Source organism: Anabrus simplex, chromosome 1 (assembly GCF_040414725.1).
Source record: "Anabrus simplex isolate iqAnaSimp1 chromosome 1, ASM4041472v1, whole genome shotgun sequence".
In the NCBI taxonomy this organism is placed as follows: Eukaryota; Metazoa; Arthropoda; class Insecta; order Orthoptera; family Tettigoniidae; genus Anabrus; species Anabrus simplex.
In genome coordinates, this window is record NC_090265.1 from 811300221 (window position 1) to 811320703 (window position 20483).

Below are 20483 nucleotides of genomic sequence, written 5' to 3' on the forward strand. Positions count from 1 at the left end.
TCCAATAATCATATTGCAGGGTGAAGAATCAATAAATTGTTTTAAAAAAAAAATTATAACCATCTATTATTCGCTCTGCGAGTCTATCCTACTCTGTATCGGCTCCAAAAACCAAGTTCCACTCCCTGAGGTCCTACTCATTCCCTTTACCCAAGAACTTTTCCTGGTACAGTATTTTCTACATTAGTTTCGTAATTGGATAGTGATTCATTTCTACACGGCTTGCATATCTACCGGCGTTTTGTTTCTGAACTCCAACTTGAACCCCCCTCGCAAACTCGGCCTGCTCAGTGATTTTGGGGAGTTTTCGAGTTTTCCAGTGATCGTAGATGTATCAGCTTCTCTATTAGCAAGTTTTTAAGTTTCTAAGGAGCTTGAAAATGCCTCAGTAATACATGTACTGTATCTACTGTATCTATATCTCTGCACTTCGCCTTTCATTTCTCTGTGTCCATTTACCTTCCTTAATATCTCGATAATTTCCCTCAACACTTTCTTGGGATTTGATATTAAAAATGAATTTGGACTTTCAGGAGACTTAAGCCCACGAAAAATATTGGTCATCACTTTGGAATTAAAGATATAAGTAATAATAATAATAACTTAAATGTTTCCACCTTTTCAATACAATATATTCACAAATTTACAAAATTATACGGTACTAGTTTCGACCCATCTAGGGGTTATCATCAGCCGTATTGGAGCAAAGATCATTTGTGGCGAAATCCTAAGACAATATTATTTTAAAGAATAACAAGTGAAATGAGATGATATGGTAATAGTTAATAATACAAGGAATATACATAATAAGAGGTTTTTAACAAAGAATAAAGTATAAATGGGGTGTTGTAAAAATTATAATCATGGAAATCAGTAAGTTCTTGTATTGAAATGAAATATGGCTTAGGAAGAGGGCTTAAGGTGGGGCTGAAGGGTGCGGGAGAAAGTGTAATTGTCTTGGAAAAGTACCTTTGATTAAATTTAGGATTGAGTTTAGGTTGGCTGCATTATTGTTTCTGAGGAAAGTGATAAATAGATCGAAGAGTATGTTGGGTTTCTCTGAGATTTCATTGAGATTGTGACTGGCATTAAAGTATTGGTCTAGGTGTATGTAGTAATTTTCCATTATGTTCAGTAAAGGGCCCTTGTTTGCTAATATGAGGATGTCCATGTCTTGTTCAATATTGGTGAAATTATGGTTATAATCTTGCATGTGTTGGCCGATGGCTGAAAACTTGTTGTATTTTATTGCGTTAGTGTGCTCGTGGTATCTGATAATGAAGTTTCTCCCGGTTTGCCCGATGTAGGTTTTTTTACAGGTGGTACATTTGATCCTATAAACTCCTGATTTTAAAGATATAACTGGATGAAAAAATGTTTACACTTTCGTGCTGGTATGAGTAGCCCAATTGGCATCACCGCACCTCATACTTCTGTCTTTCTCTGCGCAGTCGAAGATACGAATCCGCCTTCCCGGCGGCATTCTACTCTAATTGACTCAAACATCACCTTCGAATGTCAGTGAGAGAGGTCGCAAGTGGACATAGTGAGGAATTATACCAAAGATAATCAATCACGTGCAATACAATCGCTGGGTGCATAAATATTGGTAATGCTAAAAATCCTGCACGCTTAATCGCTCGTAATAACGGATGTGTCACTGATAGGGCTCTTGCTATAACCAAAGCATAATGCACAGTTTAATACAGGAATTTGAAGGGACAGACAAAAACTGTCGTTATAATGGAGTTCTCGTTATATGCCGTACTCACTATAGCGGACTTCTACTGTAGTCACCAAGTTTCTCAACACATTTCTCCCATCGTGGTACCAATTTCAATATGTCCTGCTTGTAGAAGTCTATTTGGTTGGAGTACAGCTATCTGCTGACTGCCGATTTCACTTACACATCTGTCGCAAAGTGTTGGCCGGCCAGGAATTTCTTCGTGGGACCAAACAGATGAAAGTCCGGACTGTATGGTGGATGCTGGAGCACCTTCCACCTAAATTTTGCGACTTTCTCACGAACAGGAACAGCAACATGGGGACGGGCATTTTCATGAGGAAGTTTGACACCGTTGGTATTAATGTTGCGGCGTTTGTCACAAGGGCACAACGGAACTTAAACTAAAGTTTGAATATAGGCTGCAGCATTCGCAGTGATCCTGTTTTGACAAAGACAACCTATAACACACCAAACATAACCCAGAACACTGTCACAAGCACTTTCATAGCAGATTGAGTCACTTCAAAATCTTTTCGTACCGGGTAACCAGCATGTTTCCACTCCAGAAGCCTGCTTGTATTCGGGCGTGTAGTGGTACACCCACAACTCATCACCAGCGACTATTCATTTCAGAAAGTCATGCCCGTCTGCAGCGTAACGTATTAAGTGATCCCTTTTTTGTCATCATTCGCTGGCCCTTGTGGTTGTCTGTCTGGTTCGTAGGCTCCCAGCTATACGGCATTTCAGCGAGTCATAAACAGTATCGTACACCGCAACATGGGAAATGTTGAACGTCTGCAGTAAGGTTTGCAGGTGCACACGCTGGTCGTTCAAAATTGCTGCCTCAATGGCGCGGGCATTCTACGGAGTTAAAGCTGTTACTGGCCGCCTGGGCTGTGGTGAATTTCTACGGTTCACACAGCCCTCATGGAAGAATGACACAACCTGGAGATATTGCTACGGTTCAGCCAGCCACACATGGATGACAGTAACATGCGCGCCATGTTTGTTACATAGTTCAGGCTTCTCTCGCTAGAGCTGCACATGAAAACAAAATACCCTCTGTTGTGCAAACTTCTAAGTATATCGTCGCGATATTTCAACATTCCAGCTGCAATACCAGGGGAGAAAAATTGTTATTGTGCGTTACTTTCCGATCTGCTCTCGTACTTATTCTTTAAGGCCCGGTTGTATAAAAACATCTGACCAGAGATCAATTTAGAACCTAGTTCTGGAAATGAACTGATATTAGAACTTTGTCGTGTTGTACAAAACTGAACTCAGTTTACACGTGTAGTTCAAATGTAATCGGAGTTCAGAAAAGTGGACATTTCAACACCGCGAAACAATGAAATATGAAATAGCTTTGCCCCTTGGATAATACTTAAACAATGGGATTTACTTTTCCGTGACTGTTGATAAATGAAATACGAAGTTGTTTTGCCACGTGACTGCCGATAATATTATGATCTCGTGGGGTAAACATGCTTTGTTTTGTAAACTTGAAAAATAAATAATTAATTAATGTAGTATTATAAAACTAAGTTTTAGCAACGTGTTGGTATTGCAGTAGGCTATTGTTTATGTGGTATACACTTAACCTCACTTGTGAAAAAAAATCCAGTGATCTTTAGTAATACTATTTAACTACTAGCATTTGACATATTTATAAGGGGCCGATGACCTTCGATGTTAGGCCCCTTTAAACAACAAGCATCATCATCACATATTTATAACTCACCTCAATATAACTAATGTATTCTTATGCAGATAAGATACAAGGAAATGATTCTTCAAGGCTTCTGGTCTAGTTCAATGTTTAATTTGAATGATGATGATCTAAGTTCAAGGAGATCAACCGATGAATATTTGGCATTAAGAAATATTAGGTTTATGCTCCACCCAATCAATACACATCACTTTACAAGTAAAAACTAGTTAATATAAAATCATATTAAACATATTTTGCGACATGTTTCGTATCTGTTTATGACTTCTTCAGCCATAAAATCACGTGGTAGAGTACAAAACTCATTGTTCAGAAATGGAAAAAATAGAAGAACCCAATGCCGTTTTAATAACTATTTGAGATACGCTAAAGATAAAACATACACATTATTTACACAAAATTGTCCTCATTTCTTGCAAAAACTTTTGTTAGCTTCAATGTTAGAATTTAAATATGACATGCCAGCCATAACGTCTTGTTATGGAATACATTGTTCATTGTTGATGTCTAGTAATTTAAAACGATTTATGAACTGCTGAGAAAACACTGAAGACAAAATATACACATTATTTAATAAAGAAGTTTAATACTTCTTGCAAATAATCTTTCGACAGTGTTAAATTTGAGCGACCTTATTTGAAAATGTTACAAGCAGTGTTGATATCTGGTAGTTTTAGTGTGTTGCCTGAGGAAGATTGAAATTCTATCGTCGGAGTAGGATTGGGACCAAATCCACATCAGAACATTTAAAAACTTTTAACTCGTATTGAAATTTCTTTCAAAATTAAACTATTCTGATAGTAGAAATCTGAAGCCTTTTGAGATGACCCGTCGTATGGCAATGATCAGCACTGCATGACTGCCATATTCATGGCTTAAATCTTATGAATATTCCTTTTGAAAAAGACAAGGTCTGGAAATAAGAGATATAAAAATTAATGGGTTTAAAACCCTTGGAAATTTAAGAAAAGATATTCTATCACAAAGCGTGACGTAAAAGTTTGCCATCAAATTTTGTGAAACTCCTTATAGCTGGTTCACAACTGAGCCTCGTTCTGACTTGCTTCTCGCCGCGCTACTGCACGTTATAATTGTTTTCTTTCACCCAGTTGAACTTGGCTGGGGCGGTAGGAGGGGTGGGAGCAGTGCTATTAGTGGGGGGGAAGGGGAAATAGCTTGGCCTATAGTTGAAGTGGGTGGGTGGGATGTTTGTTTTAGAGGAAGTGACTTCAAATTATTAATTTTACATTATGATAAAAGCGATGGTACCTGTTCATAAAACAGATTTTTGTTCTCTTGTACGTCATTCAAATTTTTGTTTGCGTTAATATTCTTGTCCAAACCTATGTAAATATTTTTGTAATTGCTCATCAGGTTCCCTTTGCTCATTTAAAAAAAAAATGGTCAAGTCTTTACAGAGATGCCAACTATTACGATTCAGTCGTAATAATTACGAATTACCCATCACAATTACGCCTTTACGAATCACATACCACAAATTACGATTTTTTGTTGATTTTTAAATCTAGGTGTATGAAGTGTTCAAAAGGATACACAAGGAATGCCATTACAGCTTGAGTTCTCAGAATATTATTTTGGGATTTCTCAATAATAAGTTATACCCCTTTCCTGTTCCTCGCTTAAGAATATTTCGAGTTTTCACGCGCCGAACGCAGTGTGTGCTTCCAGTACCGGAAAAATGGGCACCTGTGAAGTGGTATATCTTGCAGAGTTGTTGTCTTTGTTCGTCACATAACCGGAATTCCATGCAAGTATGCAAGTTCTTTTGTCTTTGTTTTGGCGGCAAAGTGGTGACAAACTCCGTTTCATTGTGGATACTGTGTGCGTGACTGTTGAAGTTTTTATTTCGATCTTTTTTGCCAAATGTACATATATTGCTCTTCTAGGATATATGCTAATCGTGTGTTACAAAATGCGAAAGGTTTGAAATAATGAAGCGATTTCATGTGCAGGAAAATACGTGTGGTGACGTTACCGTGATTAGTGACGGTAATAATTAACCAAAAATAGTTCAAAAATTTAAGAAGGAATACTCGAAAGAATGGCCCTGTTTACTGCGTCCCTCAAAATCTCATTCATACGTGTTTTGTAGTGTGTGTAGCCGGGATTTTTCAGTTGCGCATGGTGAGGAAGAACCAGAGTGAGTTCCGTTCTAATATGAACACCGAACTGTTAAGTGCTCTGTTAGTGCAGAGGATGCACATGATAGCAAAAGGAAAAGCATGTCACCAGTGTACGTTTACCAAACAGTAACTATTATCTGCGCACTTTTTAGCGATAGATTTACACCCTAGTGCTGAATCGGTCGACTTTGCTTATCTTTGAGATTCGTATTGGCAACCTTTGAAACACAAACTAAGAATTGCTTATCATCGCTGTGTGACATCTGGCGTACACTTTAAGTACTCGTACTGTTGTTGTTTACACAACAAAGCCAAACTATAGAATTCATGCTGGGAACACGTTTCGCATCGGGAATGTTATATAGTATTATATATTGTGTGTGTGACACAGTTGTTGGCGTAAGATAATAAAGGTTTAGAAAATTCATATCGATCGATCATATTATCGATTCAATTCAGATTTCATTTCCATTCAGTTGGCAGTATTACTGGAACAGGCAGTGCTCCCTTCTTACTCCTCAACCGAGTACAAAAATCTATCACTAAAAAGTGCGCATATAATACAAGCTGCTAAGGGGCACCTGCAGTACTCAGCAAAAGAAATGATCATTCAACCTCCACTCAGATATGTAGGCCTATTGCAGATCACCTGTTACTTTAGCAGGTAACAATCATATACTCTTTATATGCCAGTCTTTGAATATTTGGTTGAATTGTATGATGTTCATTTATTTCCAATGATACGTAAGTTAGTAAGATCTCGAAAAAAAAAGTCTACGGCTGCCGCACGTGTCCCTCCCCCTCCCCTCCCTTTGGGCCCGAACGGCTGCATTACGAATTACCTTTCTTGAAAGTTGGCATCTCTGTCTTTATTTATGTCTGTGTATTGGTGACCAGTATCTCCTCCTACCTGCTTGCCCCACGTACATGACTAAGCAATGATCACACTTAAGTTTATAGATTCCTGAACCTACGAGATCCTCTTTATCATAATTTGCACTATGATGGTTATGAAATATATGACCATTATTGTTCTTAGTTGAAAATGAGACTTGACAGTCTTGTTTCATAATAATTTTGTGAATTGAAAAACCCCTGGGTAAATGTAAAATTTGCGTATTTTGAACTCTTGCGATTCTCTGGTATTAATCTTATGTTGTTCTTTCGTTTTACTTTACTTATAATTTTGTTAATGGTATTAACACTGAACACATTGATAATGGCTGTCATCTGTATTTGAGTACCTGTACATGTTGAATGTTTTCACCTTCAAGCTTTTTCTGGCAACCAGAATCTTTCCTAATCATTTTCAAAGCAACTGTTTTTCTTGTACTAACTTTCATCTGATACTGTTTGAACTTGGTTACCCATTCATCCAGCCTAGTTTGTAACTCCTCTGTCTCTCCCCAGGTGGCTACATTGTCAGCAAACACCAATATGTGTAGTTCTCCATCTCATTCTCTTTTCAGGTGTTTAAGAATACTGTTCATGACAGTAAGAAATAGCAATGATGAGAGTGCGCTCCCTTGTTGAACACCCTGTGTGGTATTATACCATTCTGAATGGCCATTCCCAACACGCACACAGCAGCTACAGTTGCCTATGAGATATTCAGGAACTCCCAGTTCTCTGTCTAGCTTATCTTAAGTATTTGAATAAGAAATACTGTACTGGCCTAAAAATTGTCTTTTTGGTAGCAGTTATTACTTTCAATTTACTGGTTCTAAGACCATTTAAACAAATTTTCCCTAGCTTTCCAGTAGCTGTTTTTATTGTGCATTTATCTCTGTGTATTTTTATTATGACAGGTACGAATGCTTGGTAGAGAGCTTGGACTTCCGTCCGATTTAGTTATGCGGCACCCATTTCCTGGTCCTGGACTTGCTATACGTGTGTTATGTTCTGATGAGGCCTACATGGAACGAGATTTTTCTGAAACTCAAGTCGTCGTAAAGATAATAGCTGAATATGACCAAATGCTGCAGAAGGTAAGGAACATTCTATCTAGTGACTTGTTATTCATCATCATCTCTCTGTCTTATCCGTCAGAGCAGGGCAAATATGATTTACATTACATTACATTGGTTCTAATACTATAGAATTACATAAAACACATGGAGCACTACGTGGATCCACTAGGTGGATAAAAATTATCATGTGCAATCAACGAACATTGTAGATCACAGTATTTACTCGCGTAATAGACCCATTTTTCCAATACTTTTGCAGCCAAAAGAAGTAAAGGGGGTTCCAATATGCGATGACTCAAATTCTGTGCAGTGAACACATGACTTCTAGGTTATGAAGAGCTATAAATTGTACATGTAAACATTCTGCACTATTCTTTAACAAACTTATGAAAGCATTTGAGTTATACTGGCTATTTCCATTGGAAGACAGTATTTCTAAATGTGAACACGACTTATTGGCCTACATATAAAGTAAATGTAGTCGGTTTTAGTTACTCATATCACGTTAGTTTCATCTCATTAATTCCTCTGATGAGGTTGACGTCAGGAAGGGCATACGGTCATAAAAACTCGCTATGAGGATTCTTCTTACTTCATACTAGACCCCGTAGAGAAAAGGGATAAGGGTATCGTATTATCATATTATGCAATATTGATACAAAATAACTTAATGGCCCATCATTTGTTTCTGTCAGTTGAGCAGTAGGCCTAGCACACAGTAAACCTGATCACTGTTTGCATTTGAATTATCGTCTTGCGCCGCCAACTTCCCTGTTACCGGGCATGTTATCATGCCAAGTGACTTCGTCTTAACTGCCATTTCGTCAGCCATGTCCTACATTCAAGAACATTCGAAGTCCTGTCTTTTTGAATCTTTTAAAAATAGTTATGTTCCTGACTAGAGTTCAAACAGTGTGAATCTATTCCCAGATGGTTTCTGGAGATGGTCTCTGATATTCCCAGTTGGTGTATGTGTAGCAGAAGACACTTGTACCGAATAAAGCTGTGCTGTAGAAAGCTTTCCAAACCACCAGCTGATAACTAGCGTATGTTACGAGTTGTACTTCCGAATGTAATACAGTGGAACCTCGATTCTCCGTTTTCGGAGGGACCCCGGGGGAAAAAACCGTACAACACGGGAAAACAGAAAATCCGGGAACGAATGAACCATCAACAATTTGGCTCAACATCACAAAAATGAAATATGTATACCTACTTATAATCTTACAAATGCCCCTAAATCAAACCAAACTACAGCCCCAATGGGCCTTCCACTTACCAAGCGACTGCCTTCGGTGCGAAGGCCTGAAGATTACAAGACGCATGGTCAGTGTGACGAATCCTCTTGGCCGTTATTCCTCACCCTCTAGACCAGGGTCGCCATATCACCATTAAATAGCTCCTCAATTAAAGGTAATCGTAGAATGACTGAACCTGGAACCATCCCTCATATCCAGGTAAAAATGCCTGACATGGCCAGTAATAGAACCCGGGCCCTCCAGATGAGAGGCAGGCAAGTTAGACCATGAGGCTGGCTTCAAACGTTAATTACCGGTAAGCGACTTAAAAATCTCGACTTTACATTCCGTTTTACCGGGAACACGCCAGTTTCCTCTGGAAACTTCATCATATTTCTTTGAAAACTTCTTTCAATAGGAACTTTGAACAGCCAAGCTCTTCTTCGAAAAATCTAACCCATAACGCCAGGCCAAACAACAATCGACCACAAGTAGTTTTTTCATTTTCTAATCTAATAAAATTAAGCACATTAGATACAAAAACGTCCAACATGATGGCAAAATCTTTTTTTTTAAATCTTCCATTGTGATTTGGTCGCCGGTATACTGTTCCCAGTCAGTTTATGGAAATCTTGTACTATGTAAATTAGGCCTACATTGACTTTTAAAGGTTATGTTTAACTCGAGAATATGGTTTCGAAAGTATCGATCCTCAAGTTCTCGAATGCATTATACGGTATTTAGATCTGCACGTCACTAATCACAATCAGATTGGAAAGAGAAAACATATTATTAACAATTACGATTATTCGCGACCTTGAGCTCAGCTGGAAAGCGCGATCGCTGTAAGGTCGCTACGACTACGAAATGATACAAAGTTTTTAAATGTAACATGCGTAAATAAAACAACTGCAGCTTTTATAACATTTTAACCCAAAAACATGAAATTGCCAGTCTTATATTAGGCCGAAAACAGTAAGAGGCAATCCCAAAACCGCCCATGGCTTTATGTATGTAAGGTACAACATCTGTTCTGGTCTCGATAACATAATCGTATACAATAATATTAAAATACTAAATTTGTGTTACTTAAGAAGGAGCAATTTCGATTCCTGCCTGAAAGCTCAGTGGCTATACAGTGCCCTGAAGGAAATGCCGAAAACCTATTTGGCGACACACTCGAAAAAAGTAAAAAAATAAACATCTTGCCCTGGACATAATGTAGAATTTTTGCAGCGCAGTCGTGGCGTCAAAAATATTTTACCAAACGTTCATTATATGCCAGATGTTCTTGAGGAACAAAATTATCAGTGCACCTCTCTTTCATCATGTCCACCATAAAATGGATTTTCCAGGCCTTGTCATTTTTGTCAATTTCAGAGTTGTCTGCACAGTGCTGAAAATGACTGATATGAAGAAACCTATCTCTTTGCATGGCCTGAGAGATAGCTATGTTTTCCATGTCTTTGTTGGTTTCGAAGAGATTTCAATTTCTTTGATTTCTGGTGTTGCCCTGGATCAGGGTTATTGTTTACTGGTGGTATGTCTTGGAAAGGATATAGCGAAAGCTGTCTCTACCATTTCTTAGATGATATGAGAGGTGCAAAAAAACATGGAAGAACAATATGACAACCTTTTCCTCTGGAGATAATACTAATAATAATGTTATGTCTTTGATGCTTGCTCATCTGTATCCATACTAGGTTCTGGTGGCTCTATGAAAATATCAGTATCTTCTTCAATATCCTCATTGTATGTCAGTAAAGCCTCATTAAGATGTTTCTGCACAGAACAAGAAAAGAGAACAAGTTAAACGAGAAAACCTACTATTGAATAACCGGGCGAGTTGGCCATGCGGTTAGAAGCGCTCTGCTGTGAGCTTGCATCCAGGAGATAGTGGGTTCGAATCCCACTGTCGGCAGCCCTGAAGATGGTTTTCTGTGGTTTCCCATTTTCACACCAGGCAAATGCCTTAATTAAGGCCATGGCCGCTTCCTTCCAACTCCTAAGCCTTTCCTATCCCATCATCGCCATAAGGCCTATCTGTGTCGGTGTGACTTAAAGCCACTAGCAAAAAAAAAAAAAAAACCCTATTGAATACGTCAATTAACTATCTGAACTATGAAAATTGTATTGATTTGAAAACACTTCATATGTTTTTTTACATGCATGCATTTTATGTCTTGGAAAGGATATAGCGAAAGCTCTCTCCACCATTTCTTAGATGATATGAGAGGTGCAAAAAAACATGGAAGAACAATATGACATCCTTTTCCTCTGGAGATAATACTAATAATAATGTTATTTGGTTATGCCCCAATAACTACTTTTAAGGTTTTTGGAGACGCCGAAGTGCCAGAATTTAGTCCCGCATGAGTTCTTTTATGTGCCAGTAAATCTGCTAACACTAGGCTGATGTATTTGAGCACCTTCAGGTACCACCGGACTGAGCCAGGATCGAACCTGCCAAGTTGGGGTTAGAAGGCCAGCGCTTCAACCGTCTGAGCCACTCAGCCCATCTTCCTCTGGAGATGATAAAATAACGACAGTGTATTAACCCCTCAGCGCCGACCTCTATACGTGGTATAGACCCTCTTTTCTTCCGTAGCCGCAGACCTCTATACGTGGTATAGACCCATACATGGTTTCACATTTACGGCTATAGTGCGAAGAGTTTTGGAGTTATTGATATGCAAATTGTTTTGTTTCCAAGACGACATTTTCGGGTTTATCAGCGTTGTAAATAAGAATTGAAAAATCGTTATAATGTAGTTGTTTTTGCAAGGATAATTATTTGTCAAATAAGTCTGAGCACTAATCTCTTGCTTTTTAAAAAGTCTGTTTGCTTCATTCTTTCCCACAGAATAAAATAAAGAAATGATGATCTGAGAAGTTTGTCTTTTCGTGTGATGTTCTTTGCTCTATTTGTACACTGGGAGGGCGGTTTATTTATTATATTTGTCTTTATTTCTCAGCTTGTAATATTTTCGTAACTCTCCACGAGCACTCTGTGTAGGCATCAGTTAGTGCTGCTTTCTGTCATACGATGCGAGAACCAGTTGTTCGTGGTATATATCTCGTTTGAAAGACGTTGTCTCGACCTTTTATCTGAAATATGTATCAAGTTGGTTTGTTTCATCATAAATGTTATTCCCCTCATTCAGTTTCGTCCTGTTGCTGTCGGTCTCGCTGCAGCTTCATCAGTCCGTGTGTCGCGCTGCGCTCAGCCGTGGTATGACTGACAGTAATGTGCTTGAAATATTGTATAATTCAGATGAAAGTTTAGTTGGAAGTAGTAGTGACAGTATAAGCAGCAGTGATAATGAAATAGATGATGTAGCGGTGGTAAATGATGAGATTGACGATGAGGAGGAAACAGTACTTGGAAATTTCGTGTAAGAGACTATAGATAATTATACAGGTCAAAGAGAAGTTTTCAACGGTGAATTCTGATTGCTAAATTCTCTAATAATACTCACACAGGTCACAGAGACAAATATTGAGCAATTACCTTATCAGGTTCAGCTGGTGAAAGGTTTGTTTACAAAATACGCTCGCTCGGGAGGGAAACGAAATATTCAAGGCCGGCGCGCATCAGATAATACAGTCCCAAGGTTGCAGGAAAGACATTTTATCAGGAAATTAGCACCCAAGAGTTGGAAATCCAAACCTCAGAGACATTGTATCCTGTGTTCAAAACATGGCGAAAAGAAGACGTCAGTGTACTGTTTCCAGGAGTGTGACTTGAGTCCCTGTCTCAAAGAGTGCTTCAAACTCTATCACACGGAACTAAATTACTAAGGAAATGGGAAACAATTATGTAATTATCTGCATGTACATAGTTCTGTCATAAGGAATTCCAAATTTCATGAAAATCGGGCTACTCCTATACTTGTAGTAACGCTTTAAGTGAATCGATGTATTTGAGTCGCGCGTAGTTCAAATCTCATCCGGCCGCGGGGTAGGAAGCTATTTAAATGGCTGTGACGCTGAGGGGTTAAAAGGTGTGAAAAACATAACAAATATGAAAACATTTGCATTAGGACCCATACAATTATCAGTGTATTATTGCTAGTTGCTCTCTTTTCTATAATGAATGTAATATTGAATCAATTTTTTGAAGCCTTATATTTCAGACTACAGGGTTATTAAACATTTTCTTGTTACACTCTTTGATTACATCGATTATATATTATTCGGAGGTTATACTCGCCCATGTGTGAGAGAATGACTTTGGCTGCCATCTTGGACACACCACTACCTCGGCATTTGCGCCACCTCTACGTGGTTAAATATGCGGATGCCTGTCCACTTCCTAGAGGATTTTAATTTTGCCTTCATTAGGAAGCATATTCACAAGTTTTTCAGTTTCCATAACTAGACTGTTACAAGACAGATATTCACCTTACTTGTCAACTTCTAGTAATTATACTCATAATCCATAGTAGACTATCATATAACAAATATTCACTACCTTCATTATGCCTCTCAACAGAGAATATATTTCTAACGTCTAACTGGAATGCAAAATACAAGCACAATCATGTTCATTGGGTTGTTCAGCAATCTCACTGCTAACTGGCAAGCAAAATTGAACTTTCCTGGGGCTAACGGTTTGCTCCCCTATGAAATTCGGGAATTCTTGTCCTTTTCCCATCACCGCACAGCTTTCCCCGACCTGCCTGCTGTAGTGAGGGATCTTATCTGTGTTGGAAATCACGTTCCATTCACAAGGGATGACAAAGAACATGTTAAAAATGTGATTGTACTAAACGTTAATCGCAAAAATTAGTGACATGGTAAGTGAGGTATTTTTATATAGATTTAATATCATGGGATTTGGGATTTCAGATTTACAATGTCCTAAGCGAGAAAACATGTTAATGAGGAACACACAAGGTTTTACTGGAATATCCAAGTCTTCAGCAATTGAAAATCCTCTCCTGATGAAAAGAAATGCATCAATGTATATCACTGAATGTAAGCACCTAACATGTCCATATGACAACTCTAAAATAAAAATAGGCTTAGCTCAATTAGTTTGTTATAACTTACATATATTTCATCAGAGGATTACTGAAATGTCTTGAGTATAAATATAAAGATGAAACTACATACGTTAATAATTACATACTGATAACAGTGAACTTGCTCAAAACCTTCATCCATTTCAGAATAATTATTCACAACACTTGAAATTTAATCATGTGGTCATAACACCAAGAAGGAAAAAAATAAAACTGGGATGATTATGTAGTGTACACATCTCCACAGCAAACAATGCTCTTCACGTATCTCTAGTAGCTCATTGAACTTCAGTAGGCCTATTTGAAAATTTTACATTTACCTTGTCCATAAGGCAACCATAGGCACTAATGCATTAAGCTCAAAATGTGAAACTGGCAGTGTGTCTTATCCACTGACATCATATTGTATAAATTGTTAGCTCTGATAGAAGAAACCATTGTTTTAAAATGTAGATTAGGTTACTCTGTTTAGAGATTTCTAAAAAAGAAAACAGATGTAATATCAGAAATATATTTCCAGATTTGTTTAGGTTACATAAACATAACTTACTCCAGATTTTTTTCTGTGACACTCAGAATCTGTGGTATTTTATTAATTCTGATAATACAAAAATTGCTGAAGAAATGCACAAGTATATTAGACTTAATTTCTTATTGCAAAATAATTTTATTTTCTGTATGGTGCTTAAATTATCTTAAACTTAACAACTTAAACATCATAGGTTTCAGTTTACATTTTCATAATTTGATAGATTTCTTGTTTAATGCTTACGGTGAAAGAAGTTGGTTATTGTGGAGCAAAATACTAGTGTGAATAAGCACTGGAAAGTTACAAACAAGTCATATTGTATAGACTGTAGTTTGAATGAAAGCAGCATACTTTCAAGGTTGACTTAAGCTTGAACTTGTGATACTGGAAAAAGAAAAGACAGTTTTGAATAAGATACAGTTTTGTTCTCTGTATGTTATGTGCAACACAGTTGATACTATTCTTCTTTTTTTTCCCCCCCAGAAACATGCGTTATTAAACAGAGTGGAGAGTGTAACAACTGACGAAGAGAGGCTTGAACTTCGCAAAGCATCTAGCAAGCAACATCTATCTGCAACCCTTCTTCCTATTCGAAGTGTGGGTGTTCAGGTAAGTTATGTTTATCTCTTATATTTGTAGCAAAGGTAAGTTGTCTCTGCTTAGGCCATAGAGACTGCTGGAGGAGTGGAAGGTAAAGGCTTCCATTATCTGTAATCGTCCACAAAGTGTTATTGAGTGGTTAGTTCTCCTTTGGCTGCCTTTGCTCTTAAGGAATTCACCTACTACTCACTTCCAGTGTAGGCTGAGTGAACCTCGGGGCCATCTGCCTCTCCAAGATGTGGAATCTTGTTTGTAAAATTTTCATTTCCGTGACAGGGAATTAACGTCGGATCCTTCGAGGTAAGTCAAGCAATCCTTTGTCTCTGGTACAAATTTCATAACCTATGTTAAACATATTTCCACACATCATAATTTTTAAAATATTAATGCCGTCAGCTGGCTGACCATGTTTGTTGTAAAAACCACCTATAGTTCAAAAGCAGCATACTTTCAAGGTTAACTTCAACTTGACATAGGAGAAAAATGTTGTCATTCACTATTGTTTCTTCTCCCTCCCTCTCTCTCTGTTTTACCTTTGGGGTACTGCGTACTCAATTTGCACTACTTAAAATTAGATGCACTCTAAAAATTCTTACAATTTTTGAGCGATTTAGTTTAGGTGCTAAACTAAACACGTCAAACTATTACATATACGAGTTACACCCGCTGCTGCCGGGAAAGGCAGAGTGATGGTGGTGGTGCTGATCTTTGTTTTAAGAGGAAGTAAGTTACACTACCTGAACAGGTGTCAGTAGAGTTCTCTCTGGACAAATTAAGTGGTGACAAAAATTAAAATAAAGGCATTTATTCAATGGAGGAATATGAAAGTGAAATTAAAAAAAAAAAAAAAAAACTATTTTAATTAAGGCAGAAAAGATGCAAATGGATCAAAAGGGAAGTTAAGTTCTCTAAGTAATAGAACACTTGAAATTTATATACTTTTGATTATTCACACACACACACACACACACACACACACACACACACACACACACACATATATGCAAAACGAATGATGAGATCAGCAGTATTCTCATCGGCTAGTATGAGTTTGACTCTCTCCTGCAGTTTGAGGTTCCGTTTTAGGCCAGAGAGATTTGCACACACTATGAGGATGTGGGCCTCGGTGAATTTCTCACCACAAGAATACACTGGGAGGACTTGGGAAAGGCAGAGGCTAGACTAATTATGCAGATTAAAGCAGTTGTGAAATCTGTAGGTTTTACTAAGGATAGTATAAACAATTAATTTCCTAGCTTGTTTCAGCGTATCGCCCCTGCCATGTAAGCTTATTCACTAAGGGTACAACCTTACTCTTTCTCCCATGTTAATACTAAAGGTAGTGGTTTATAGTTATTGTCACCTAGCTCGATAGCTGCAGTTGCTTAAGTGCGGCCAGTATCCGGTATTTGGGAGATAGTGGGTTCGAATCCCACTGTCGGCAGCCCTGATGATTGTTTTCCATGGTTTCCCATTTTCACACCAGGCAAATGCTGGGGCTGTACCTTAAGGCCACGGCCGATTCCTTCCTACTCCTAGACCTTTCCTATCCCATCGTCACCATAAGACCTATCTGTGTTGGTGTGATGTAAAGCAACTTTTTAATTTGTTAAGATTGAAGCCATTTTCCATTGTTGACTTAGTTAAATGCAATAAAAACTTTTCAGTCTGTCAAACACACAGCAATTATAACACTATAAGCATACCTGTAAAATACACACTAATATACAAAGAATGACATGTTTCGTTCTACAAGAACATCCTCAGATTTTATCAAATCACTTAAAACAGGCTTATATATTTACAGTATTGTTTACGTTGTGTAAACTTGTCAGTGATAGAGAATTTAGTGATAACATGAATCAGTAATGACAAAAATAAAATAAATATATTAGTGTGTATTTTACAGGTATGTTTATAGTGTTATAATTTATATTGTAATTGCTGTGTGTTTGACAGACTGAAAAGTTTTTATTGCATGCAACTTATAATTTCAAAATTATAGTTATTGTCTAACTTAAAGAAATAAATCCTGACCTATGGTTGCAAAACATGGACCATGAGAAATAAAGATGTTAGTAGAATCCAGGCCACAGAAATGAGATTTGTCCGTAGCATGATTGGTAAAACACGGGGGGGACAGCGTCTGTAATGAGGAAATCCGCAAGCAGGCTCAAGTTGTAAGACTGCAGGACAGAATAACAGCGCAGCAACTAAGATGGTATGGACATATGCGATGCATGGAGATAACAGATTACCGAAACAAATGTATGATCAAAAACTTGAAGACAAAAGACCAAGAGGGCGACCAAGACTCAGGTACAAGCCCATGGTGAAGATTGACATTAAACAGTGAGGACATACTTTGGAGAGCATTGAAGAAGGAGAGAAGTTCAGAGACCGGAACTGGTGGAGAAGCCTCGTTCTCCAGCCCATCGCTTAAGATGGTACCACGTGGGATATGTGTATAACTGAATTAAAGCCATCAGGGCATGTGAAGTTCTGCCTCCGACAGTGAGCAAAGAAATTCTTCGAAGGAACGTGGAAGTCATGACCGTACTATCCACGACCTACCACACTAACTGAACTCGAGGATCGTTGCGCTGTGCTGTGGTGGTTAGGAGGAAAGTTACTGATTCACCGCCTTCTGTCGACAGTTTCTTGAGTGCGTCCCGCTATGTCATGGTGGTGTTATGCATGTATTTCTGCAGTACAGGTCTCCGTGTATTTGATAACTTGAAGCAGTCTTCCCTGTTGGTGTTATTTGGGCGCAGATCTATCTCTATGGCTTCTCTTACCAGTCGTGCATAGAAGTCTTTTACAGGCATGATGACCTTCGCCTTTTCAAAGAGGATTTCATGGTCTGTACTGTAGAAGTGTTCTGCTATGGCAGACTAGCTTATGGCATTCTCCATGGAGGATGAAAGCGTCTTTACCGACCTGATGTGTTCTTTCACCCTGGATCTAACAAGCCTTTTTGTCATGCCAATATATGAGCAACCACAACCACATGGAACATACACACCCGGTATTTCAAGATGTGGGTTTTCTTTGAATGGTCGAAACAGGGATTTGAGCTTCCAGTCTGTGGTGAAAACTGGAATTATATTGTACTTCCTATGAATGCGCCCTATTCTGTCAGTGATACCTGCCACGTAAGGAAGGAATACTTTTACTGTAGTCCTGGTTCAATGGGTTCACCTGTCACCAGTGGCTGCTAATATTTTTATGGAACACTTTAAGTCTGCTGCATTAACTACAGTGCCATTGAAACCTAAGTGCTTCTATCATTCCATGGATGACACACTTTTTGGTCTGGCCACATGGAAGGAAAACATTAAATGAATTTTTGGAGCATCTAAGTTCCATCAACAGTAAGATCAAGTTCACAATGGAAGTAGAAAATGAAGGTAAATTACCTTTTCCTGATGTGTTGGTATACAAGAAGAATGATGGTACACTAGGCCATGGAGTGTACAAGAAACCTACACATTCTGAAAGATACCTTCATAAGTCCTCACATAACCACCTCTGCCAAAAAGCAGCTCTCCTTCGAACATTATTTACTAGGGTGAATAACGTTGCAGACGCTGATAATTGCTCAAGTGCATTAAGAGAACTGACAACATCCATGAATAAAAATGGTTATACGTCAGGAGACATAGCACGAGCTGTGAAGATTAAGGAGCCTAACAGGGATAGTACCAACCAGGACTACAGTAAAAAGAAGAAAGTATTCCTTACGTTGCAGGTATAACTGACAGAATAGGTGCATTCTTAGGAAGTACAATATAATTCCAGTTTTCACCACAGACCGGAAGCTCAAATCCCTGTTTCGACCATTCAAAGAAAAACCATATCTTGAAACACCGGGCGTGTATGGAGTTCCATGTGGTTGTGGTTGCTCATATATTGGCATGACAAAAGGGCTTGTTAGCACCAAGGTGAAAGAACACATCAGGTCGGTAAAGAATGTCCCTCTTTCATCCTCCACGGAGAATGCCATAAGCCAGTCTGCCGTAGCAGAACATTTCTACAGTACAGACCATGAAATCCTCTTTGACCAGGCGAAGGTCATCGCGCCTGTAAGGCCCTTAACACACGAGTGTTTTTTTGTTGTCGTTATCGACTGCTATATCGTCAGAAGAAAGACTCGCAATAACTTTAAGGTAAGCTTTTATTTACACATTCTGTTACACTAAACTTAGTAAGTACAATAAACTTTCATTTTCACTTTCTTATCACTCTAGAATAAGTCCGTAATAATCGACTCCTGACTCTCTTGGCTCATCACAGGACTGGGATAAGGTGAAGTGTCTGATGGTGAACGCACTGAACAACTGGGTGATTGTGGCTCAATTGCGCTCGATTGAGTGTGCGGTAAATGAGTCTGGGACTGTGCAAATTGTGTTGAAGGACGGTCATACGTTGCCATGTATGAAGGCTTTATTGCAGGGACTTGGGGTGTTTGTGAGTGAGTGGGGGGAAGAAATAAGCCATGGTAGTCTTGATTTATGAAGTTCGTTGCATTCGGGAAGTTTTGTGCGCACACGGGAGAACTCAGCGTTTTGTATTTCTTTAATACTTGCAATATTTCACACTTAGCATCTGATTTAAGATCTCCTGAAATTTTCCTAAGATCACTTACTAATGACAAGCAGAAAAGTGTGTTTTCGTCTTGAGTGCTTGTACTTTCGTTGTGTTTCTTAACAAGTCTCTCCTGAAGTATTCGTTTTACTTCATCTTGATCTGCTTTTCTTTTGCTTGGCTTCTTACATTTTGTTTGCGAAATGTCTTCACGTGTCTCGTCTCCTACCACTGTCGACCTCGCCTCAGCATCTTCACTGTTCTGTAATGTGGAAGTGGTTTCCCTCGGTTGATGAAGCGGTTCATGAAAGGAGAACTGATCGAAATACAAGTATTTCTTCTTCTTGGATGCAGCTTGTCCTGTCTGCACCTTCTTCCCACTTTTAAGCTCCTCCTGATTGTAAGAGTCTCTGAGGCTTTTCCACTTCCTTTGGAGGCTTGTAGCTGAGAACAATAAAAACAAGAACGCAGTGATTACTTGTGCAATACTTGATGGGTTCCTACATGTTAGTTTGATTTCCCTGTAAATATTACAATCTGCCACATTTCTCATAGGATGAAGACGTGATTGGCATTAAGACAGGACCCTACTTAGTTTTTTATTTTGTGTAATTACCATCCGATTAATATGAAATTTTATGAGTGTCGTTATTATATTTCAGAATATTCCAAAACTTGTACCCGATTTAATGGTTAGTTTTAGAAGTATGGCAATTTTAGAGGAAGAGAAAATTGATTTTCAAAATATGCCAGGTGTAACAGTTTTACATTTTTATTTCAAAACCTTCCGTAATGTTATGAATGTTTGGTTAATAAACTGTAATATTATTTTAAACTCTGGTTAGTACTTCTATGATAAAGGGGCATTTCTTTAGTGTATGTATAAATCGTACAAAAATGTTAAGTTTTCCATGATATAGCACATCATAATTC

General features: G+C 38.3%; 1 protein-coding gene across 6 annotated transcripts in view; it reads left to right on the plus strand.

Annotated features, from left to right (window-relative positions):
- The window catches only part of bur (GMP synthase burgundy), a 190445-nt gene that overhangs the window by 139300 nt on the left and 30662 nt on the right, over positions 1–20483 (plus strand). For all 6 annotated transcript variants that reach the window (XM_067136338.2, XM_067136339.2, XM_067136340.2 and 3 more), the window contains 2 exons: positions 7408–7587; positions 14847–14972. In XM_067136338.2, the coding sequence (XP_066992439.1) occupies positions 7408–7587; positions 14847–14972 (306 nt within the window). The remainder of the gene's footprint in view (positions 1–7407; positions 7588–14846; positions 14973–20483) is intronic.